This window comes from Mycotypha africana (assembly GCF_025528875.1).
Source record: "Mycotypha africana strain NRRL 2978 chromosome Unknown BDF20scaffold_6, whole genome shotgun sequence".
Lineage (NCBI taxonomy): Eukaryota > Fungi > Mucoromycota > Mucoromycetes > Mucorales > Mycotyphaceae > Mycotypha > Mycotypha africana.
The window spans coordinates 1486320-1511795 of NW_026515730.1; the positions used below are offsets into that span (position 1 = coordinate 1486320).

General features: G+C 39.2%; 7 protein-coding genes across 7 annotated transcripts; 5 read left to right on the forward strand and 2 right to left on the reverse strand.

Moving 5' to 3' along the window:
• Positions 1 to 200: 200 nt before the first annotated feature.
• BDF20DRAFT_836331 (threonine synthase) lies at positions 201 to 1901 on the reverse strand (the record flags this gene model as incomplete). The annotated part of the gene is made up of 2 exons (XM_053078944.1): positions 201 to 1356; positions 1438 to 1901. The coding sequence occupies 2 exons, from the start codon at positions 1899 to 1901 to the stop codon at positions 201 to 203; spliced, it is 1620 nt and encodes a 539-aa protein (XP_052935825.1).
• A 1029-nt stretch (positions 1902 to 2930) lies between these two features.
• On the forward strand, positions 2931 to 9570 carry BDF20DRAFT_958818 (chitin synthase-domain-containing protein). The gene is made up of 4 exons (XM_053084929.1): positions 2931 to 3394; positions 3460 to 5820; positions 5922 to 9166; positions 9243 to 9570. Exons 1-4 carry the CDS (start codon positions 3069 to 3071, stop codon positions 9338 to 9340), a joined length of 6030 nt encoding a protein of 2009 aa, XP_052935826.1. The 5' UTR covers positions 2931 to 3068; the 3' UTR covers positions 9341 to 9570.
• Positions 9571 to 9692: 122 nt separating this feature from the next.
• BDF20DRAFT_875419 (armadillo-type protein) lies at positions 9693 to 18703 on the forward strand. The gene is made up of 8 exons (XM_053081323.1): positions 9693 to 9869; positions 9929 to 10209; positions 10272 to 10383; positions 10449 to 10525; positions 10587 to 11628; positions 11698 to 12074; positions 12142 to 18061; positions 18138 to 18703. Exons 1-8 carry the CDS (start codon positions 9810 to 9812, stop codon positions 18336 to 18338), a joined length of 8070 nt encoding a protein of 2689 aa, XP_052935827.1. The 5' UTR covers positions 9693 to 9809; the 3' UTR covers positions 18339 to 18703.
• A 726-nt stretch (positions 18704 to 19429) lies between these two features.
• Positions 19430 to 22085, reverse strand: BDF20DRAFT_836334 (uncharacterized protein; the record flags this gene model as incomplete). The annotated part of the gene is made up of 3 exons (XM_053078945.1): positions 19430 to 20486; positions 20731 to 21456; positions 21961 to 22085. The coding sequence occupies 3 exons, from the start codon at positions 22083 to 22085 to the stop codon at positions 19430 to 19432; spliced, it is 1908 nt and encodes a 635-aa protein (XP_052935828.1).
• On the forward strand, positions 21959 to 23839 carry BDF20DRAFT_875428 (uncharacterized protein). The gene is made up of 4 exons (XM_053081324.1): positions 21959 to 22076; positions 22853 to 22983; positions 23062 to 23237; positions 23321 to 23839. Coding segments are annotated over exons 1-4 (426 nt in total). The 5' UTR covers positions 21959 to 22075; the 3' UTR covers positions 23439 to 23839.
• BDF20DRAFT_573826 (uncharacterized protein) lies at positions 23655 to 24679 on the forward strand. The gene has a single exon (XM_053075780.1). The coding sequence runs from the start codon at positions 23870 to 23872 to the stop codon at positions 24476 to 24478; it is 609 nt and encodes a 202-aa protein (XP_052935830.1). The 5' UTR covers positions 23655 to 23869; the 3' UTR covers positions 24479 to 24679.
• Positions 24680 to 24772: 93 nt separating this feature from the next.
• On the forward strand, positions 24773 to 25207 carry BDF20DRAFT_573927 (uncharacterized protein). Its single transcript, XM_053075781.1, has 2 exons — positions 24773 to 24900; positions 24981 to 25207. Exons 1-2 carry the CDS (start codon positions 24807 to 24809, stop codon positions 25094 to 25096), a joined length of 210 nt encoding a protein of 69 aa, XP_052935831.1. The 5' UTR covers positions 24773 to 24806; the 3' UTR covers positions 25097 to 25207.
• The last annotated feature ends 269 nt before the right edge of the window (positions 25208 to 25476 follow it).

The following is a 25476-nucleotide window of genomic DNA, read 5'->3' on the forward strand; positions in this document are numbered from 1 at the left end:
ATACCAAATGTCGACAACTGTATGATATTAATAATGTCAACGATGTCCGTGCATCTACTTTTATAATATAAAAAAAATTTTCATAAAAATACATTAACATACTGAAAGAGTGCTTTCTCCGGTTTACAATTCCAATAAAAGCTGTAAAGAGTAGATAAAGCGCAGTAATAGCCAGTATGCAAGATGAATGAATCAATTGTCTAAAATATGACACCTTCTTCACGTAATTCTTTTTCAATCTTCTCCATCACCAAAGCAGGATCAGCGCGTTCGACTCTAGTAACATTGCGTTCCTTTTCTAATAAACCCTTAAATTCTGTGGGTAGAACATCCTTTTCAAAATTGAATTCAGCGCAAGTATTGAGAGATGCTTCCACGGCTTCAGAAAATTTAGCAGGATGAGCTGTCGCCAAACATATCAGTACATCAGCACCTGAAGGATATGTCTTTATATTTTCACGTTGTATAAACTGTTCTGCAGCAGCCACTCCTACAGCAGTGTGAGGGTCCAAGACGTAAGGAGACTGATTATTAGGTTCTTGATTACAGTCGCTGGCAGGTTCGTAGAAGGCACGAATCGTTCTTGATGTTTCAACGTCATCCACACGGGCAGCATCAAATATTTCACGTGCTTTAGAAACAACCTCACTTGAAGTGCGGAAGATGCCATTTTCCTTCAACTCTTGCATCCAACCAGCAATCGTTTGGCCAGCTTTATCATTCAAAGCTTCATTTGACACATCTTTACCTTCATCTTCTGTGTCAGTTTCTCTGACGAGATACCAAAGTAACCGTTCAAAGTTGGAAGATACTAAAATGTCCATAGCTGGTGATAAAGTAGCTTTCACGGCACCATCAGGGCCAGTTTGCTTTTCATAAGCATGCGAGGCGAAGAAACGGAAAAGGATATCATTCTCGTTCGTAGCAATCAGTAACTTATTTGCAGGAAGACCCATTCTGTAAGCGTAGTAGCCGGCTAAAACGTCACCGAAATTTCCAGTGGGTACTGAAAAATCAAGTTTGATCGCATCTGCCTCTGAGGAGGCAGGGTCAATATTGAGGGATCGAAGCAGACTGAAGTAAGCTTGGAAATAATAAACAGTTTGAGCCAAGATACGAGCCCAGTTGATCGAATTAACAGCACCCAAATGGTGACGATCATTAAACTCCTTGTTACCGAACAACTGTTTCACAATGTCTTGACAATCATCAAATGTGCCTTCTACAGAGAAGTTGTGAACATTCTTATCTAAAACAGTCGTCATTTGAGCTTCTTGAATAGGACTGACACGACCATGCGGATGAAGAATGAAAACAGAGATATTTTTCTTATTTCTAAGGCCATAAATGGCAGCACTATAAAAAAAAAATTTCTATTAGGTACTCCTCTTCTGACAACTTCAGCATATCATTGCTCCATCACTTTTTGCTTCCTACCTTCCAGTATCTCCGGATGTAGCACCAACTACTGTTAATCGATGAGTATCCTTGACCCCATTGTTACTGTTACGACGCTCTAGAAAATATTCAAATAGATTGCCCACAAATTGGAGTGCCACATCTTTAAAAGCAAAAGTAGGGCCATGGAAAAGCTCTAAAACATACAGTCCATCACGAATTTTGGCTAAAGGAGTGACCTCTTGATGTCTAAAAGTCGAGTAGGACTTCTCAACAAGCTTGATTAAATCTGTACGAGGAATTTCTTTTTCGTCAATAAACAAGGAAAGAATTTCTACAGCGAGTTGTTGGAAACTATGTTGTGACCAAGCGCTTCTCCAGTTGTTTGGTAGAGCGGGGATCGCCTGTGGAATGAAGAGGCCACCATCAGGAGCTAATCCTGTCATGATAGCATCCTCGAAACTGTAATTCTTGGCTTGTCCACGAGTAGATCTGTATTGCATTGTTGAAAAATTAATGTTTAATAAGCAACAAGAGAGGTAGACATTTAAGGAACCAGTTAAGAAAAAATATAACTGGAGCAATTGAAGAAGGGTGACTCATCTAAATAAATTCAGATTGGGTGTACGCTCGGTATTTTTGGATCTGATTCCGAAAATGCTTGGTCAGTCTGACTCGGATAAATGGGACAACAGCCTTAACGAATAAAAATAGCGCAAAAGCAGCGTATACAAATATTTGCTTCCTTCAAAAATCGGTTTGCGGCAATAAGCAACCGGGAAAACCGCTCATCAAAGCATACAACTACTTATTTTCACCGTTACCAAACTATTATAGCGCTATAGCTGTATAATTTTTTGAGGGGCAATCTAAGCACAAATTCAAAATTTTGCTTTGGACATATTAAGTATGCATGATAGCTATGCTATAGTTTCTTGAAAGTTAAGTTTGCAAGACATATGGTCGGAGCAACCTGCCTTCTCAATCTGAAACAATCTGGCCTTTCCGCCTTTAAAAAATAGTGAAAATGATGGCTTTGCTCAATGGATGGAATACGAGTAACTTGTATAAAAACATAAATAACAATAGCAAATTAGAGGTTCATAATCTCCGCGAGAGAATGCCCAACGTATAGTAGCAAGCTGATTTAGGCTTACGTATTAAGTTGCAGTCTAAATTACTTCAATTAAATACTTACTTGGTTAATTGAGCAATTTTTTAGCAATTATGAGGTATTTATAGCGAGTCATTGTCACAAATACAGTAAAAACGGTACAATCGAAAAGCCTTTTGGTTTGGCATGTAATTACATACGTTATGGCTTTCTTCAATATTCGGATCGTTTTTTGGTCTGACCTTACTTTATGGAACAAAAATTGTCCAGCCGTATTTGTCCAAAGGGAATTTCAACCCAGAGGTGTCAAAAGTGAATGTTAAAAATAGCAGAAATTCATTCTCCACAATAGCTCGACATATGGATATATATAAAGGATACGTATACCCGCCTAGCCACTCTTTCTTTTCCAAAGATAATTTATTGTAATAGAAAGCATTTAAATATTTCTCTCTGCGACATTAAAATTTGAAAGCGTTAGCTTACGTAAAGCTATCAACGTCAACAGTACCTATTTCCATATTTATTCAATTTATTCCAGTTCAACGTGGAAAAAATGCAAGAAGAATCACACACGGACCTCGTCAGCTTATACACTAATGATAAGACAATACCCACCGAAGAAGCAGTTGCTATATTTTTGGAAAATAGATATAGACGAAACCTACCGTATACCCAATTAGGTTACTCGACCTTGGTCGTTGTCAACCCTTATCAGACTCTTGAACTTTTAAATGATGACACATTACGTTCTTATGCGGAGATCGGTTATAAGGACCTTACAGAGCAGAGACCATCATTACAACCTCATGTCTATGATTTAGCAACGAAAGTATACTTCCATATGAGACGCACAGGAGAAGATCAAAGTGTCATATTAAGGTACTTTTTTTTTCCAAGGCAGCGCCACGTCTTTTGTGTCATGTTAACTAATCACTTTTCTGTAGTGGCATTACTGGTTCGGGAAAAAGCACAACGCGAACGCATTTTCTTTGCGAACTTCTTCAATTGTCAACACACAACAAAAGAGAGAATAAATTAAGCTCACAGATCCAAAACGCACTGGTAATTATCGAAGCCTTCGGCCATGCTCATACTACACAAAACGTGTCAGCTTCTAAGTTTGGCATGTTTCAGGAAATTCAATTTAATGAACGGGGCCGAATTTTGGGAACAAAGACATTGGCTTATCAGTTTGACAAATCGCGAGTGACACAAGTGCCACCCAACGAACGCACATACCATGTCTTCTATTCTCTTTTAGCCGGTACGACTGTAGAAGAGAAAAATGCACTGCATATCAACTTTAAGCCAGAATATTTCAATTACCTTAATCAATCCAGCTGTAATATCATTTCAACCTCAGATTGGAACGACGAAACTGAATTCAGTGATCTAAAGAGTGCCTTGAAAATGTGTGGATTTAAAGCAAAAACAGTAACACAAATTTTCCAGTTGCTAGCAGCTGTCTTGCATATTGGTAATATACAGTTTATTGAAAATGCGGATACACAAGCCCAAGAGGCTTGTGTGGTCAAAAATTATGACGCTCTTGATAAAGTAGCTATGATGCTTGGTGTTTCGTCCAGTAAATTAGAAACCTGCTTAACATATAAGTTAAAATTGATTGGAAAAGAAGTGTGCACCATTTTCTTGAATCCACAAACTGCAGGTGAACAGCGTGATAGCTTGGCTTGTGCGCTATACAATATTCTATTCTTATGGATTATTGAATCGATCAACAGAAAGATTTGCTACAGTAATACCAAAGAACCAGCCAATGTCATCGGTATTATGGATCAGTTCGGTTTCCAAAACTTCAAAACAAACGGCTTTCAAGAATTTTGTGTTAATCTCGCAAATGAACGTATTCATCACTTTTTGGTCGAGGAAAGTTTTGGCAATAATAAGGGATTGAACGAGCTCATGATCAATGATGGTGTGCCTTTGCCGACGATTCCAGTCATTGACAATTCTGCTTGCTTGGAGCTTCTCTTCGGAAAGACAAAGAAGCAACTAGTTGATGATGCTTACAATAAACAGGAGATATTCAGCAACTCATCATCATTAGGGCTTGGTGGAATTGTTGGACTCATGGATCGAGATACTGCGAGACAACAATCAGGTGTGACCGATGCTACTAATGCAAACTTTTTGGTGACTCTCCAGCGTCAACATTCCAGCCATACTTCTTTATGTAGAGGCTCTCAAACGTTTTCTTTCGGTATTAATCACTTCTCTGGTACTGTACACTATACAGCTGATCAGTTCTTAGAACGTAACTTGGATGAGCTATCGCCTGATTTTGTCAATTTGCTGAGAGACAGTAGCTCCAACGCATTCATATCCAATCTTTTCCAAGGAAGTGCCATGGCTACGGAATCACATCCAAAAGATGACCGTACAATTGTAAAAGCTCAACTTAGTAGTAAACCAACTCGTGCTCCAACTTTAAAGAGAAAGCCGACTAAACATAGAAATGGAAGACAACCGCAAACTGCTAACAATGGAATCGAGGAGCCAATACCGTCAGAAAGTAATGAACACATTGATGATGAGCTCAAAAAGCAGATAAAAAAACCAGAGGAGGCGTACGAAAACCTCCAGCAAATGACCGTAACAGATCAGCTTTATATGACATTGCGTGATATTATTTTCTCAATGGCTGACACAAAACTCTATAATATCATCCATATAAGGCCTAACGATATACAAGCGCCTGAATTTGATCATAATCGCGTTCAGACACAAGTACGAGCCTTCTTGATCCCGGAATTAATTGTGCGTCACCACTATGAATTCGCATACTATTATACCTTTGAAGAATTCACAGATCGATATGAAGCATTCATCAATTCCCTATCACTTGAAATTGCAACAGAAACAGAGCAAGAGCTAGACAGTAATAGTGAAAAAGAAAAAATCAAGCAAGCTTGTCAATTAATGAAATGGAATCAGCAAAATGTCTTTGTTGGTCAACAGATGGTCTGGTTAAGTTACGACATATGGAAAGGACTTGAAGATGGATTACGTTTAGCTGAAAAGCGGGAGAGAGAAGAATTGAAAATGGAAGCCATGGGTATAGGAGGTGTGCCAAGTGTTGAAATGGCTTCCGAAAAAGCTTTTTCTACAGAAGGTCAGCCATACTTTGAGAACCATCCTGATTATGAAGAAGCTATGTACGACAGGAATCATTTAGAAACTGCAGATGATGCTGCAAGCTATGGCTATAGCGAAGATAAGCGTGATATCGATGGTAGTCAATGGGGTGAAGAATCGGAGTGGGGTATCAATGGTTTAGCGGAAGGGTAAGTTCAATTAATGTCTTTAAGTCTGTCAGAAAAAGCCTTTACAAAGTATGATGCTTAATTCTTTGTTGTATTTTATTTCCACTTATCTATTTTTGTAGTTTTGGACCTAACATGGATATGAGTAAGATGGTTGAAGACATTCAGGCTCCTAAAATAGAAAACGTGGAAGAAGTTCCTATTACCAGGGTGCGACGATGGTGGGTGCGTTTTGTTTGGCTCATGACATTCTGGATTCCATCGCCATTCTTAGCCTGGTTTGGCAAAATGAAGCGACCGGATATACAAATGGCCTGGCGAGAAAAGGTTACCCTTTGTATGCTAATTGGCCTCTTCTCATTTATTGTATTATTCTTCATTGTCGGCCTTGGCCCTGTAGTTTGTCCAGGAACATCGACCATGTACTCAATTTCTGATGTCCAAGCACATAATGTCGAAAATGATAACTATATGAGTGTTCGAGGCAATGTCTATGACATGACACAGTTCGCTAAAACCAGTCATGGCTCTCATAATATGTTTGGTACTCCGGATGCAATGGCGGCATTGGCAGGACAGGATGTTTCTTCCTCAATTCCTCCTCCATTAACAGTAGCATGCTCCGGTTTAGTCACTAATGATAATGTCCGTATTATACCCAACACTACTAACAGTCAGCAAGCTTCTTTCATCCATTATTCTGGCGGTCAAGTGCAATATTCCTTCCTTAATGACACACAAGACCCTTATTGGTACTGGAAAACATTCCTTCCAAGAATTAGTGAATATAAAAAAGGTACTCTGGTTCATCGTATGAAAGATCTTAAAGCTGATGCAGACAGCTGGGGTCGCGCTGCCATGGCTATGTACAACAAAGTGTACGACCTTCAAGATTATTTTACAACAATTGATACCTATGCAGGCGCAAGTGTTGCCAGTGAATACAAATTTTTATCAGGTACTGTGGAAGACCTTTTCACACGTTTCAAAGGTACAGACGCGACGAAGAAATGGGAAATGTACAAAGATAAAATGAGTGTTGAAGAGCAGGAAATGAATATGAACTGTCTGGATAACTATTTCTTGATCGGTTACGTTGATCCCCGTGACACCCCACGATGTACCTTCTCTAATTATTTACTACTCGCTATGGCTTGCGTTATGTGTGCGGTAATCTTGGTCAAGTTTTTGGCATCATTGCAATTCGGAAGCACTCCGACACCAGAAGACCATGATAAATTTGTTATTTGTCAGGTGCCTTGTTATACTGAAGACGAGGTTTCTTTAAAGAAAACAATCGATTCCCTCACTGTTTTGAAGTACGATGACAAACGCAAGCTACTTTTCTTGATTGCTGATGGTATGGTGATGGGTAGTGGTAACGATCGACCAACACCGCGTATACTGTTGGATATTCTAGGTTATGATACGAAGCAGGATCCGGAACCTTTGATGTTTAAATCTGTAGGTGAAGGTGCAAAACAGCTGAACTATGGTAAAGTTTACTCTGGACTTTACGAACATGAAGGTCACGTTGTCCCTTATATCGTAGTAGCGAAGGTGGGCAAAGCATCTGAAAGAGCCAAACCAGGTAACCGTGGTAAGCGTGATTCGCAAATGATCTTGATGAACTTCCTCAATCGGGTCCACTTCGATAGTGAAATGACTCCCTTGGAACTGGAAATGTACCATCAAATCAAAAATGTTATTGGCGTCAATCCTTCCTTTTATGAATATATTCTTATGGTGGATTCAGATACAGAAGTTATGCCGCATTCCCTCTCCTACTTGATTTCATCTATGTTGCACGATGCTCGTATTATGGGTATCTGTGGTGAAACAACTTTAGCTAATGAACAACAGTCTTGGACAACCATGATTCAAGTTTATGAATATTATATCTCTCATTATCTCGCTAAATCCTTTGAGAGTTTGTTTGGCTCGGTTACCTGTCTTCCTGGTTGTTTCTGCATGTATCGTGTACGCACGCCTGTTAAAAATGAACCTTTAATCATTTCCCCTAATGTGGTCCATGACTACGCTGAAAATCATGTGGATACCTTGCATAAAAAGAATCTACTATCGCTTGGTGAAGATCGATATTTGACAACTCTTATGATGAAGTATTTCCCTCAGCATAAAATGAAATTCACTCCCCATGCTATGTGCCGTACAGTTGCGCCTGATAAATGGCGTGTTTTGCTATCTCAACGTCGTCGCTGGATCAACTCTACTATTCACAATCTTCTTGAAGTGGTTTTGTTAAATGACCTCTGTGGTTTTTGCCTATTCTCAATGCGGTTTGTCGTTCTTATCGATTTAATCGGTACCTTGACATTACCTGTTTCTTTCTGTTATTTGATTTATCTGATTTATACCATTGCAGCTCATGCTGGGCCGTTCCCTACGCTTGCCATAGGGATGTTAGCAGGATTGTACGCATTGCAGATTTTGGTGTTTATGCTAAGACGTGAATGGCAGCACATTGGTTGGATGTTTTTCTATCTTTTGGCACTTCCAGTTTATGCTTTCCTACTACCAGTCTACTCCTTCTGGCATTTTGATGATTTCTCTTGGGGTAATACCCGTGTTGTCGTTGGTGATTCCCAAAGAAAAATTATTGTGGCCGACGACGAAAAGTTTGACGAGAAAATGATTCCTATGAAAAAATGGAGTGTTTATGAGCAAGAATTATGGGAAATGGGTTCATCCGGCAGCAGGATAACGGGCTATACAGGTAATTCGTTTAGAAGCCGTCAAACGTATGGTTCTCGACCTCCTATGAATATGATGTACGGTAACCGTTCTCAGTTTGGTGGAAGTCAGATTGCTACAAGTCAGATTGCTGAAAGTCAGATTTTTGCCGACTATGACTACTACCGCGATACTAACGCTGCCACCCCAGTCAACGGAAGATATCAAAATAGTATGCAACGGCCAGTAAGTCCAATGAACTATGCTGGATCAGTCATTAGTCATAGCTCAGCTGAATACGATACAGCGTCAAGAGCAATGAATAGTCAAGATCTAGCCATGCATAGAATATCTCAAGCCATGTCTATTCATAGCTATGGTCCAAACTACGTCAATAACGGTTATTTGACCCCCATGATGGGTGATGCCAGTTATATCATGAATCAAGATAGAAATAGTATGTTGACAGCTCAACAACAACAACCATTGATAGGAGGAAATCAAAGTGATTTTGATCCGCCGACAAGGCCAATGAGCAATTTCTCTTTCCCTTCATCACAAGACGCCTTACAGCCTATGATGCCTCCAGGTTTTCCCTCAGATGAAGATATTTTATCGGAAATTAAAATTATTCTACAAACAGCCAACTTGATGAGCATAACTAAAAAGCAAGGTTCGTGCTCTAACTTACTGCAAAAACATTATTATCAAAAAAAAGTGACGCTTACCGTTTTCTTTTTCTGATGTAGTACGTGAACAATTAAGTGCTTTCTTTGGATTTGATATGACACCCAAAAAGGAATTCATTAATACCAGTATCGAATACATCCTTCAAGGCAGTTTATAGTTTATTTTCTGACTATAACCTAATTGATAGGCTTGCATCCTTACCTTCAATATAACATCATCCGTCTTTCCTGTGAAAGTCAAATTTTGTACATATATAGAGCTGTTTTAAATTGCATAACCGTAGTTGACAATTAATATACCACTTCAAAAAGTCTATCTGATATTATAGGAATCTGTATTGCTATCTTCCATGTTTTTCCTTACCCTGAAAAATAAAGAATGGAAGTATATATTTAGCATATTTTGCTTTGAGGATTGATAATTTATGGTCCCAGCCCGTTCAATCATCACAGTAACTACAAACATAAGGTATCATTAATTAGAGCATTCCTGCATTGCAGTAACTTTACGAATAAATGTCGGACTGCTTTTCCTCGCTTATGCAAAATCCAAAGGGACAAAAAGGTTAGATAACGAAAAAGCGATCAGTCTATTCTCAGCACTCTCTGACAAGGAATTGTACGATAATGAAGGATAATGCAATCCCTCTAGAGTTGAACACTGGTCAGGGCACAAACCGGTTTAAGGTATGTCAGGTAGTAGCTTTTTTACCTGATACTCTTGACTTATCTTTTCTTCCATTTAGTATCAAACCTTCAAAACCAGAGTAGAACGCATCAAGATCGATGTTGTGCGTAGATCTCGACTGATCGACGATGAGCCAGACGAACATGGTTCATTTTTCTATGAAGCATTACTCAACTGGAAAGATTTGAATTCAACTCGGCACTTTAAAGATTTTTCCAGAGAAATCCAACCACTTGTCAAATCATTACCTTCTATTATCCATCACAAAGAACAAATCATAAATATTTTGGAGAGGCATTTACAAGTGCAAGAAAGCATGGCTTTAGATGGCATCTTAGAGTAAATTGTGAACTGTTATATTTACAAATTGAATAGTGGAAGCTAAGTTGTTTTTTCATTAGTTTGATTACGAAACTTGCAAAAGATTTGGAAGGCGAATTTTATCCTTATTATGCCCGGCTCCTCTCCTCAATCCTTCCTTTAGTCTACCAAAAAGATATCCGTTTGCTAGAAGTAACTATGTCAATGTCAGTCATAAGCTTTAACGAATATTTACTGACATGATATTTCATCTGTAGAGTGTTTTCAACTGCATAGCATATCTATTCAAATTTTTGTCAAGGCAAATCTTGCCTGAATTAGACAGAACTTTTTCGTAAGTAAATAGGGTTTGGCTTCCTAAATTCGGTATTTATGCTTACAAAATTTCATTGTAGAATGATGGCCAATTTACTAGGAGAAGATAATCAAGCAAAGCCATATATTCGACATTTCGCAGCCGAAGCGTTTGCATACCTACTGAGGAAAACTAGAGGAGCAGACCTTGCAAAAATTATCCATTACATATTAGATACTGTACGAACAAATTCATCTACAGAATTTGAAGAAGGCCTTTCAATGTTGTTTTTCGAGTCTATCAAACAAGTTGATCACCGACTTCATTCTCGTGCAGAATCTATTTTCAAAGAACTTTTGAAACAATGCTGCGATGAGGATACAGCAACAGAAAGTTTAGCGAGCAACTCAGTTCACAGTATTATGACAAAAACAACCCTCCTTATTCTGCATCACACTCACCGACAACACTTTACGCCTATCGTTAAGATTCTTCTCGACAATTTAGACAACCAAGTTAAAGAAGCAGAAAAAGCAGACGAGAAAATTATAGCTATCTTGTTATCATTGATTAATATGACTGTTACTGTAAGAAAAGGTAGTCGTGTGGAAAATTTTAAACAAGTTATCGCAAGTCTGCATAATGCTGCTAAGTTGATTCTAGCTGCACCTATCAACACCTATACCAACTATACTTATAAGCAACTACTACGTTCTGTAATCGGAGTCTTCAATCATGGATCTTTGGAAATCATCATCAGTGGTAGTCGTGTCATTTTAGATATTGTAAACAACTTTGATGATGTAGAGTTGGTATATGGATTTTATCTGTCACTGGCTGAGTTAAAGTGGTCGAGCTTCACACAAGTGTGCCTATCTTATATAGTTAAATACACATCCAGACAATTTTACAGCCATCCAAAGGAAACAGTTATATTTCTTTCAAAATTACTCCTTAGTGATGCACTTGTCCTAAGCAGTGGAACTCTTTCTTCCTCATTAACAGCAGAAGGTCTTATTCGATTTCCTACAGTTTCTGGAGAAGGTCAAAAATCGATCGCTGACGGCATTTTGGATTTGTTACATTGCAATTATGATTGGGCCACTGAAAGAGATATTCTAAACAGTATTGATATAGAAAAGGTAAGCTTATTGTGGAAGTCAAAGTCTAAGAATACAAATTTGGTTATCGATAATCTTTTTGAAATGTAGTCTGAAATGTCAGCAATATCTAATATCACAATTTTGGCGGCTGCTTTACGCATTCTGCCAAAAATACAAGTCTCAAATGATAAAGCCTCAGAAGTCATATCATCCTTATTCACCGCCCTTTCTGAATTTTTGGAGCATCAAACCGAACGGGCAATTGTCAATACAAAATACATCTTGGCTGATAAGAATTACGTTTTGGAAACACTGTTAGGGTTAACAGTTGAATCATTAGCTGGCATGGCCGCCAATAATGGAGCCATTTTGAGCAAATTGAGAAATATTCACGATAAACTAATAGGTGAAGTGTTGATAAAACACTCTCAGAATGCTGGTGTTTTATGTGGGATATTTATGTATCTCGATCTTCTCTATTCAAGGTAAGCTATCTAAACTACTTAACGAAATAGGAAGTCAAAAATTCATAATCGAATGTTTGCTTTTTAGTAATGATGATAAAGACAAGTTTACAGTACAACAGCTCGAGCACGTATATCCCGTTCTCAAATTGAATCTGGCTTCTTATCAGCATGACGTTCGATTGTATACCTTGAAAATTCTAGCCTTGTTCGAGCAGCCACTTCTCAAGGCTGATGAAGACCATAAGATACCGGAGACAGCGGAAATTGTCAGACTCGCCTTACAAATGGAAGAAACAGAAGCAACTTTTAAAGAATACCGCGATAAAGTCATGTTGATTCAAAAACTAGATCTGATTACCAGCTCCAGACGTACACCCGATTTGTATCTCGACTTCATTCCCAGGCTAGCTCTGGGTGTCTTTACCATCAATTTGCGTCCTCTTTGGAATGAAGCCAGAAAGCTTCTAGTGACTTTCTCACAAATCAAACCTGAAATGTACTGGGAAATTGTTTATGGCGAATTTTTCAAATTTGAGGATGAAAAATCCTTAGTGTGGGATGGATTGAAGAGGGAGGTGCTGGTCCATTTAGATATGGAGAATGAGATCAAACCCAGTAATGCAACGAAGACAGGCAGCATTTCTTTTGAATGTCCTACGTTCGATTTTTTCTCTCAGCTTGAAGATAAATGTTGGAGCACTATGTCTCAGGATAATGGACGAACAGCTGCAACTGTTTTCGCAACAATCTGTCATCAAAAGAATGAACATATGGATTTCTGGAATTACTATAATTTATTGTTAGTCACTTTAAAAGAAACACCTACCATTACGGAAAACAAGGGACGCCATTTGATAGCTCTTTTTTTCAAATTTTTTGAAAACGAGTTCATTTCAGACAAGGATGAGGAAGAGGTGCAACAAGCAAAGGATGATGTGGCCCAGGATGAATTTGAAATTCTAACACGGTCTAGTAAAGCTGTCAAGGACAAAATGGCCAGTTGGCTTGCTATATTTGCAGTTTTCAAGAATCCCAAAGCCGCTTATAAAGCGACTGAATTGTATGCCGTATTCATGCGTATTATAGCCATGGGTGATGCCAAATTACAAGCTGCCGCTTTAGAATGCATTTTTACCTGGAAGGATCCTAATGTGAAGCCCTATGCAGATAACTTGCGTAATTTATTGGATGATGTCCGTTTCCGTGATGAACTTTCTATATTTATACAAAACGGAGAGCAATTGATGATTGATCCAGCGCATCGTGAAGGCCTGATGCCGGTTGTGATGCGTGTTCTTTATGGTCGACTCATTCAGAAAACCAAAAGTGGTAATAAAACCAGCAAAAATACGCGTAGAAAAATTATTTTAGGAGCCATAGCATGCTGCGAAAAAACTGAAATTGGATACTTCCTTGATCTCGCTATGGAGCCCTTCAAAGAAATCCTTGCGTTACCTGGCGTTAATATAGATGACAATGGAGATGTAACTTCGTTTAGCTTTAGGGAGGAAGGAAAACGCGTGATGGAGCATGTTGCATGGAGAAAACAAGTTGGTTTTTTGAATCTGTTGGAAGACACTCTAAAACAATTGGCCACACATGCTATACCATTTTTACCTGATCTGCTAAAGGTCGTTCTATACATCATTAATTTCAGCCATAGTCGTGTTAGCAATGGTCAGGATGGTATGGAGATCGATGGCGGAAGTAAGGTGGAGAATTTACAAAGCGCCCGCTCCAAAGAAGTAACAGCTTTAGCTATCAAGCGTGTAGTAGAAATGCTCAAAATCAACGGAGATTTTAATTTCACCGCCTTCATACCCGCTATGTTCTCATCTTTCATTACCAAACGTTTGCCTACTTTGCCTTCTGACAGTGCTCAGGATGTGTCCTCCCTTCTCAATCTATTCCTTGTTTGGTCAAGAAAGAGTAACTATGCTGTTTACTTGGTTGATTATGATAATCAAGTTATACCTCAAATTGTGGCTACTTTAACCATGAAGAGCCTGGCCGAACCTGTTCTTAATATCGTATTAGAAATTGTTGAGTCAATTTTGGATATTTGTGATAACGCAATGGAGATCGATGATGGTGTCTCACTGAAAAACAAGCTTATCGTTCCTCATGTTGATTTGCTATTGAATAATCTCAAATATCGTATCACTCAAGCCAAGGATGAAAGTAAGTTTGGAACTGGTCGATATACTGTACGTGAAATTGCGATTATTGCACGCATTGCACCTTATACAGAGAATGGCGAACAAGCAGCAGCTATTGTTGCAGCTCTACTTCCAAATTTGAGAAAGCCATCCCGTACTGTTCCGGAAAAGTCAAAGCAAGATATTTTTACTATTTGGGCCAAGTTCATACGTATCATTCCTGGTTTTGAACTTGGATCCGCCTTATACAGTCATTATTATGTTGTGGCATCCTCAATGTTTCAAACAGCGTACTCTCGTGAAAGCCGCACTGGTTTGTTGGATGTTTTCCATGCGTTCGCAGATATCGATCCCGAGCTTGTTAAAGTGGATGAGCTTCTGTCCAAGTTGAATACCTATTCTAAAAAGCGGGTGGATCAACGGGACTATGATAGCATGTTGGATGCTCTTACTGCTATTGCCGATTCACACCTGCGAGAGTTTAACGCTCATCAATGGTTCCCTATCTTACATCAATTGGCTTATTGTATGCATGAACCAGAGGAAATGGCTATTCGTGGTTCTGCAACTCACTGTATGACCCAGTTTCTTAAAGTTACTGCTGAGCAAGCTGACGAGGAAGAAAAGCGCAAGCTGTTGGGTTATGTACACCACGTTATATACCCATCTATCAAGTCCGGTCTTCGCTCACGTATCGAATTGGTTCGTTTAGAGTTCGTTACTCTTTTAAATGCTTGTATCAAGACTTTCCCCGAGCTATCCATGTTCGAGGATATGGTTCCCCTACTTGGAGATGGTGACGAAGAGGTCAACTTCTTCAATAATATCTATCATATGCAAATTCATCGTCGTGCCCGTGCCCTGACGCGTCTAGCTGAATATGCTGAAATGTCTACTTTGAAGCCATCGACCATCAACAATATCTTCCTTCCTATTATTACAGCTTTCTTCAAGGAGAGTGATCGCACAGTAGATCACAATTTGCTTCATCAATGTACTTTGACCATTTCTTCATTGGCGAAGGCGCTTCCCTGGAATCATTATTACCGTTTGCTTCAGAATTATCTTGGACTCGTCAAGGAGAATGATGAAAAAGAAAGATTGTTCGTTCGTGTGGTGATTGGTATTCTTGATGCTTTCCATTTCGATCTTCATCATATTGAACTATCTGATGAAACTGTGAAAAAGATCATGGGTCGTCAGAAAGTGAGAATTGACTATTTAACCGACGAAGAAATCAAGAAACGAGCTGCGAAGGAGGAAGGAAAATTGCAAGAAGAAAGTGTAGAAAAAGAAATTGAAGAAGTTGAGCCTGATGTTATCGATGAAGTGAAAGATAAAGCAGAAAAGGTTCATGATACGCTCATTGAAAAGGTCTTACCGGAACTCAATAATTTATTGAATAATAATAAGAGCAGAGGCTCTGTCATTGTTCGCATTCCCCTTGCTTTGGGTATTGCCAAGTTACTTTGTCATCTTCCCGAAAAATCCAAGCGTGTCAACTTACCAGGTTTATTGACCTCTGTCTGTCATATTATTCGCAGTAGAGCACAAGATGTGAGAGATACTACCCGTGATACGCTGATCAAGATCAGTGCCTTTTTGGGACCTTCCTATTTTGAGTTTATACTCAAGGAGCTTCGAGCTGCATTGCAGAAGGGCTACGAATTACATGTGTTAGGCTACACTGTCAATTCTCTTTTGCTTGATATGTTCCCTCGACTTCAAACGGGTGATCTCGATTATTGTCTAGAACAGTTAGTAGACATTCTTTGCAATGATATCTTTGGCGCTGCAGGAAAAGAAAAAGATGCTGATGAAATGACTGGTAAGACGAAAGAAGCCAAGAGTCGCCGTAGTCCTGCCTCTTTTGAAATGGTTGCAAAAGTGATTCATTTTAAAAATGTGGGCTTACTTCTGATACCTTTGAAGGAAATCATGTCCAACACTGAAAGCAGCCGTACTTTGCGCAAAGTTGAAGATTTGCTTCGTCGTATATCTATTGGTCTGGTAAACAATCCTGAATTCGAGTCGTTAGAGTTGCTGGATTTTGCATACAATTTGATTACTGAGAATAATGAAGAATTCAAGGTTCAGCCCAAGCAAAAGCAAAAGAAGACTCAGAAAGAATTGAATTTCGAGGTTCAAATAAAGCGTCCTACTTCAGAACCCGTGGATTACTACCGTGTCAATGCTTATCGTTTCGTATATTTTGGCCTCAGTCTGCTCACTTCGGCTGTCAAGAAAACCAAATTTGATTTAGATAACGAAGAATGTGTTCTGCGCCTCAGAAAGCTTGTCAATGCTGTTGGTAATATTTTGTATTCGTCTCAATCTGCCAATGTGATATTGGCTGCTCGTGTCATGTGCCACTTCATTCCAATGAAGTTATCAAATATAGAATCTGCTGTTGCCGTATCCATTGATAGAGCATTTGAAATCATTAAATCCGCCGGATCATCTCAAGCAACGACTGTTCAAGCCTGTTTGAAACTCTTAACTGTCTGTATCCGTGATAATTCCAAATCCAAGCTAACAGAAGCTCAACTGACGTACATTCTCAACTTTATTCAACCTGACATGGAAGAGGTGGAAAGACAAGGCACTATTTTTGCATTAGTTCGTGCAATTATTACGCGCAAATTTATGGCACCCGAAATGTATCAATTAATGGATACTGTTTCCAACATCATGGTGACAAATCACAGTAAAGAAATTCGTGAACAAGCTCGTTCCGTTTACTTTATGTTCTTGATGGATTATCCTCAGGGTAAGGGCAGACTTAAACAACAAATGACTTTTGTTGTTAAGAATTTGGAGTTCGCGTACGAAACTGGACGTGAATCCATCATGGAACTGCTCCATCACATTATATCGAAATTTGGTGCCGAAGTGCTCGCCGACTATGTTGACTCTATCTTCTTCGCTTTGGTGATGCGTTTGATAAATGATGACTCATCCAAGTGTCGAGAAATGGCGGCTGCGTTGATCAAAGAATTACTTTTACGTATCCCAGATCGCTTACCGACTATTTACAAATTGCTCGATAAATGGCTGGATCAAAATACCAAGCCAAGCCTGCAAAGAGCTGCTTGTCAAGTGTATGGCTTGGTCCTTGATACTTTTGGTGCACAAGTACGATTCCAAGCAGAGCATCTCGTTCAGCGCCTTGCTGCTATTCTAAGCCGCAGCAAAGAACGCTTGGATGAAACAGCTGAATTGCATCAAGATCAAGAAGCCGATACAATGGATGTTGACATTCAATGGGAAGTTACCTATTATGCCATCAATACCTTTGCGAAATTGGTCAAGAGTTTACCCAAGGTTGTGTACGAAAATGAAACAGAACCGATTTGGCGATGTATGGAGCATATGCTGCTCTATCCTCATTCATGGATTCGTTCTTCGTCTACACGTTTATATGGCCTTTACTTTTCTGGAATTGACGCTATAAGCCGTGTCAACAAGGATACCAACATCAAGTCGAGTTACTTGGACAAAGAAACTTTACGTGCATTAGCCACTGACTTTTTAGAACAATTGAAAAGTGATCATGTTACACAAGAGCAAGCGGATCAGATTGTCAAGAATTTGTTCTTCATTGGTAAATGCTTTTACTACATGCCTGACGAAGAGGATGCTGAAGGCGCCCCTGCCGAAGACATCAAAATTGATGATGCTGGAGATGAGGTGATCGAAGATGAAAAAGATGATAGAGAAGCGCAAGTTGCAAAGGCAAAGATTGAAGGAGCAGCGCATAAAAAGTCTCTCAATTGGTTATTCAGAAAGGCTTCTTTCAACGCACGAGGTGCTGCTATTAGGAAGATCAAGAGTGGTATAATTCTTGTAAGTTTTTATCATATGATCAATGATACATGCAAATAATTAACACATCTTTTGAATTTTTTTTTTCCATTATTAGCGTTCTGCAATTTTCAAGTGGTTTGCTGCCATGTGCAATCTTATGACGTCCGACGAAGTACCACCCTATCTAATGCCTGTCATTGCGCCCATTTATCGTACTGTCAATGATGAGCAAAACAAAGCAGCAGGCTTTGGTAAGTTTGAAGTCATTATACAATCTAAAATGCTCGACAACTTACGTTCTTTTGTACATCTGTAGATGCGCTCCAACAACTTGGAAATGAGATTCTCAATCTGCTTCAGAATAAGGCTGGTCCCACAGTGTATTTCGCTGTTTACCAACGTGTTCGTCAACAGGTCCTGAAGAGCAGAGAAGAGCGTAAATCTAAAGAAGCCATTCTAGCAGTGACCAACCCTGCTCTTGCTGCTAAACGAAAGCTTGAGAAGCATCAAAAAGCAAGAAAGAAGAAGAGAATGAATTAAACAAGACAACACTATTAGACTGACTCATTCTATAAATATTATAAATTTACCCCTTATCATCCACTTGTATTTTATTGTTATTGAATAAAAAATTGTACATAGTTTCTTGCCAAATGTATTTACCAGTTACAACAATCGAATATGAGTTCCTTTTGGAACAACAATTAGATTATCTACTTCTTAAATCCGTAAATGGAAGTAAATAAGAATCAAATTCAATAGAGTCTCCATCTTCGTCACTAGAAGCAGAATATTCGTAAGATCAATGCCACTGATGTCCCAATGCTTTAATTGTTATTGCTGGTTCAATTATTTCATCCATATCCTGACGCGCAGTTGCCACCATTATCATATTTCTTATCAAGTGCAGGGAATAAAGGGTGCGCTTACTTTCTTGGACGTGATGGGATCAAATTGAATAGCATCTTTAGCAAAGAAAGAGCGAGCTAAGGATCACATTGATTGAAGCAGCGAATGCTTCTATTATATCAAAAAGGCTTTAAAATAGTAACATGGCTCCTTATCATCAATAGCAGATCACTCTGCTGCATAATATATTCAGATGGCTTAGTTTTATCAAATTCAATAGACTCTGTTAAACCAAGTCTATGCTTTCTATTTATCAAAACGCTTTCCACACGTAACTATTTTTTGGACGCCATAGCACTTTTATATTAAGCTTTTTTTTTTCTTTTTTTTTTGCTTTTCTTTTATTGTTTTCAGTTGAGATGCAAGAATGCGATAGAAGTGGGTATCATGAAAAACAAGGGAAAAAGAGATGAAAATGAAGAAAAGAGTGAGGTATAGGAATTACAAAGGTAAAAGTACAAATGCATTGGAAAGAAAAGAGAGATGTTACAATTTTTATCATACTGCTGGATTATTCGATTTTTTAAAGTTGAAGGTCAATCTTCCTAAAGTGGAGGTCCTTTTGCTGCTATTACGGCTAGATCGAAGTTTGGCTGCTACTGAACTTGAGCGAGCTTGTGGATGCGGATTGCTATTGTTCGAAATAACAGTCGTCAGACGGGTTTCTACTGCAGTGGTTTGCGCGTTGGATAATGAAGCACGGCTACAGGAAGCAGTGGTTGAATGCCGCTGGAGTCGCCTGTTCAACAAGGAATGCCTCTCTCTAGCGACTGTTTTTGATGGGGTAGGTAATGTAGGTCGATCAGGAAGTGGCACAAGATCACTGGTCGTTTCAGGTTGGACACTAAACATGCTGAGGATACGGTCATCACAAGTTGACCAATGCGCTGAACACAAAGTATATTCCAACGGAATGAAAACGTCTGCTTTTTCCATCAACCGACTGCGTAGAACGTATGATTCAAAATAGGGGCCTCGACAAGAGGTACAACGTTTTACGGATTGAATGTAATGGATAAGGTGTTGTGGTAATGATATGGGTCGATGTCGATGCCGATGCTGCTGCTGCTGTTGCTGCTGCTGCTGCTGCTTTAAAGTGGATAGGTCAAGGACCTTGTTCCGAACTATAGTACGTGCGCAAAATTCCAATAGGCTGGGAGGATCATGCTTGGTTGAATAGGTCATTTCCTTGTTCAAAGGGCAGTCGTCAAGACGCATTCGACGTAGAAAGGGTAATTTTGCAATTTCCGCAGGTAAAATTTGAAGAGGATTGCGTGTCAAATCCAAATTGATGAGGTTGATTAATCCTTCTACATTGGTGGGTAAGCGAGTAATTTGGTTGAAAGCGAGTGAGAGTGTTTTTAGTTTATCGAGATACCCTATACACGGCGTAATGCAGTCCAATTTGTTATAAGACAGATCAAGCTCTAATAAATTTGATAAATATCCAATGGTGCCTGGTATAGATTTTAACTGATTCCTTGACAAGCATAATACTTCTAAACTCTGTATACATCCGACAGATTCAGGTAATTCGGTTAAACGATTATTGGACCTAGAAAATGGACAGACCATCATGTTAGTTCACTGGTCATCCCGTTCGTTTGCCACACCTTTTGTTTTTGTTCTATTGTCGGTCTACCCGTCCTCGTGCTGATGAAATTTGCCCCTAGATGCCTCCCTCTCTTTTTTAATTTTTTTAATCTCCTTGACAAGTGACGAAGGGCCGCTCCTCCTCCTTTTCATTATGCTCTCTCTCTCTCTCTCTTTCTTTCCCATGTTCATTCTCTATAACTTACAGATCTAGCTTACGGATGGTCGTAAGCATTCCCATATTGGGATTGAGCTGGCAAATAGATCTGTTGGACAGGCGTACTTCGCGAATGGTTTTGTCAGATGAGGCAGATATCACATCTGCAAATGAAAACTTGACTCCGCTCCCATTCATGTTCATATCCATTTTATCCTTTTCCGCTGGCTCCTCATTTTTTACGGCCATGCTTGCCGCTGATACCAACGGGAGCGCTTTATTAGCACTCAAAGTATGAGTGGTGGCTGTAACACGATGGAAGTGTAGGGATGAATAGTAGGTAGAATCGATGTAGGCTAAGTCGTTTGCCAGCTCCAACTTTTCCTCGTGTTGGGCTGAGGACAAATATCCAGAATCCGGACGCTTTTCCGAAGATGATGTTTTACTGCTATTAATTGATGTAACAGTATCCATAGAGTTTAATGTTACTGAGGATGAATCCTTCAATAGTAGAGAACCCTCCTTCTGATTTTCTGTTGTTGAGGAGGGTGGCGCGATGGTGGTTATGGTTGTAGTGAGAGCATAGAGTTCAGGATGGGTAAGCACATTATCAAAAGTTGAAGTCTCTATCATGACATCCTCCTGTTTTTCTTCGATGGACCGTACAATGTTATATTGATACTTTTCCAGGTCTTTTGAATAAGCAAAGGTAAATGACCCTTTTAATGTACTATCGGTTTGTCCCATCGAAAGGCAAATGTTCCCTAGAAATACACTCTTTGAATAAAAACAGAATAAGAAAAAAAAAAAAAAATGAAGAGTGGTAAGAAGATGTCGGTAAAAAAGGGGAAGAAGGTTTTGTTAAGATTAAATTTTTTTTTCTTTTTTTTTTTTTTTCTTTGGGCTTTCAGGGGAATCCTTTATTTAGGCAAATGACCATATTTGGTGTTCTTCCAACAAACAGTAAGCAGTAGTTTTTTCTTTTTGTTTTTTTTTTTTTTCATTAAGAGCACATCAATCTTCTTCAAGATAAAAGAAGAAGCTTATATTGCCACCCGCTTTTTTTCCATTTCAGTCAAAGGTCATTTGCATTGAGAGAAAGTAAATAAACCAACGTAACGTTAGTCATGTTGTCCCCAAACAATAACAAAACTCATGCAGTTTTATTGCAGTCTTTGAACTCCCTGTTGAAGCACATATGAGAATGACATAATCTTTCATTTTATGAACTTGGCTTTTGCACTTGAAAGCAGCTGGTACTACTATTTCAGCATTTTACGGAGGGTGTGACTGGGCAAAACATTTTGCCCGAGAATGATCCCTACTTAACCCATTCGTGTTTGAGTGCGTCTTTGCCCAGCTACCTTTCACCAAAGACACAAAGAGAATAACACAGTAAGTCATCGCGTTTTAATTAGTAGAGCTTATGAAAAAAAGTAAAAAAAGCAACTAGGCATAGACTATGATGAGTCAGTAAAAGGTTTGATTAGCCACATCCTCCTCCTTTGTCAATCCACTTTTCTGTTTTCGCACATCAGCTCAACTTGTCACTTTTTTGCAGAATTGCAAAACATCCGATATATTGTTCGAAATCTTGCTCTTTATTCTGAGCTGTGAATATAAGTAGCGTAAGGCCGGACATAGATTAACATGCTCTTAAAGGAGGTGATGGAGGAAACAGATCACACGTTATCGAGTTTCTCCTTTCTTTTTTTTGGGTTGGTCATTGTTAGACCGTTCCTATGAAAGCTCTTTATACGGTGGCGGTAAAGGATGACCTGACATATTTTATTCCTTTCCTTTCTCTCTCTTTCTTAAGGGAGGGCGAGGTTTTGGAAGAATCTTTCGACCTGAACTTGGGCAAAACATAGCTTCGTTTTCTCGAGTGGATAAAGAACGAAAGAGAGACTCAAATTTATGGGGGAACGGGGAAAATGTGGGTTCAAATAGACAAAGCAACATCTATTGAACAACCTTCCGTCGACCCTACATTTCATGGAGTAGAGTTTTTGATTGTGTGTTAACAAGGGTGGGACTAGTAAAGGCATTGGATGGAGGTTTGGATTAAAAATGAAACCGATTTGTTTTGCTTCTGATCCTATGCTTTTTTCCTTATACTCATCATGAGTGTTATGATGGTCAAAGAAACAAAACGCTAATCAATGATATAGTGGAAAACTACCGTAGAACAAAGAAAGATGTGAACGCTGATCAAGAAGAAAAGCCTCCAGCTGATAACGAAGTCAGAATAAAACATAGTAAAATACCAGTCTATGTAGATGTTTGCCTCAAGTTATTACAGGTAAGCGTAACAAAGCCAGTGCAGGATGTTTGAAAATAGGGATGCGCCATCTTCTCATCCTGCTTTTGTGAATGATAGGAGGAAAAGAAGAAACATATTGTTGTCGTAGGAAAGGGACAATTTGTGAATAAAGCAGTGACAGTCATTGAATTGGTAAAACGAAAGATGCAAGGCACGTTACATCAGTATACTCAGATTGGAAGTGTATCAGTGACAGAGCAATGGGATCCTACCGAAGATGTTGAATTGGACAGGTAAATTCTTTCAATGCCATCATGATAACTAGAGCATACATGTACCAACATGGATCAAAACTGTTTTCTTTTTTTGCACCTAGTGTACAAGTGCGAAAGAAATTACCAGTCATTATTATTTATTTATCTTTGGACGAGATTCCTGGCCTAGAGACGACCTCTGGGCATCAACTACCTACAGGACCTGATGTTTATGATTAGATTTTGAATTGCATCCCAAAACTTAGCACTACCCTTCATCTAAAACAAACAATTGTATTTTAGTTCCTTCCATCCTTAATTCATGTATATAGAACTCACCATTATCATTTATTTAACTCATCACTCTATTGAAACAAAATATAAATTTAAAACTGGTGCGGAGTACACCAGCTCCTTTTCTTTCTGCAGCAATGACTGACTCTTCTTGAGCGTTACTACGGTTGTCATTGTGTGAAGGACATTGTGTTGGTGTTGCTTTGTTAATGAGTTGTTCGTTCCTCAGTTGAATGTGCGTGACTTGGTCACTTTTCCTACCCGCGCGGGAAACCGTATGGTATCTGCTCAAGTTACAAATCAATGCAGCTTGGTTTCAGTAGTTGTCAAGCCCCGCGTTTCGTTGGTTTTTTTTTTTTTTGTATTCTCGCCTCAACATGGAGAACAACCCGTCCAGTAATTCAGCTTCGCCACGCGATCGGTCCATCCCGAAAAGTAGAGAAGAGCAGGACTCCTCCGCACAAAGGACAGACACTATCGATCGCACATTGTCAAGTGCATCGTCCACTTCAAAGCAGGCTGAACCCGAGGTAAAAAGACGTGGACGAGGTCGCTTTAAAGCGCCTCCTTCCTCCTCTTCCATTCAAAGCAGCACACAGTCAGAAAGGCCTTTGTCTCCACCCAAACAACCGGCGTTGCAAAGTAAAACAACGGCTGAAAGCCGTGAACAACAACAACAACAACAACAACAAGATACTGCTAGAGAGACTCAGACTCAACCCAATCGTACACATGCTTCAACGACAATGACAGCAGAACCAGAAGTAAAACGACGTGGTCGAGGTCGGTTCAAAGCACCTTCTACCCTGCCCTCTCAGAGCGAAACGAGCAAGGATTCAATGCAACACAGTCAACATGACAACTCTCCCCATACAGATCAAAAGTCTTTAAAAGAAACTGTAAGAATTTCGCTTTTCCCCAAGAAAAAAAAGGTGACACTTCAAAGGCTGACTGATTCGGGTTACTTTATATTAGGATGCTATTGATGTGCTCGCTAGCCAAGTGAATAAGCTTGTCTTGAACGAAGAACCTGCAGTGAATCAACGCCGTCCAAGTCAGCCTACCTTTCAAAATAGAAAAAATAGCAAGACCATTTCATCCCAAGATAGGAATGATTTTTCAGAGCCACAAACGATCAAAACAGAAACAGTCGCCACTGTACATGGTAACTTGATAGCAGCGCCCCCTCTTTATGTGCATCATTCTAACTCGAACGAATTTATACATATTTATGTAGGCGTGGCGGAAGACTTGACGACTATTCTTGAGTGTTATGATTTCCCTAGCTCCTACAAAACATCCCATTTAAGAGAGATGTTTCAAGAGTATGCTCATGTGAGAGGTGGATACAGTATCAAATGGGTGGATAATACACACGCGCTGATCATCTTTCAGCATCCGCAGACAGGTAGGATAGATTGGGGGGGGGGTCTTAGAGAGGTGCTTTGTTCAGTAAAGTTATTTATTTATTTGTTTATTTTTATGCAGCCAAAAAGGCTTATGTAGATCACATACATAATCCTGTAGCAAAAGTTCGTCCTTATAAAGGACAGGTGGAGAATAAAAGTAAGCAATTGAACAAGGAGATAGCTTTTCGACGATGATCTAAACATTTTGGTATGCTGCTCTTGATGATAGATCCCGCATCCATACCTCGTCAACGAAATATGGCAGCCAAGAGATTGATTTTTGGAGCGTTAGGTACAAAAGTGCCTACAGCTGCATTAGAACAACGTCAAGCCAATAGAGAACTTTTGAATGCAGCGAAACGTGAGTTGTCTAGTTGTGCAAAATGAATGTGTATGGTCTACCATGACTAAAAGATATTTAAACTATCTATGTAGGGCAAGAAGAAGCGCAGAGAGATGTAAAGGAATAGTAAGGTTCTCCGAGGACAGCCAAGAAAAGGGCCGGTCCCGTGATTTAGAAACTTTTTCAATATTATTATTATTATTGTATAGATGATTGAGCTCAGAATAAGAGA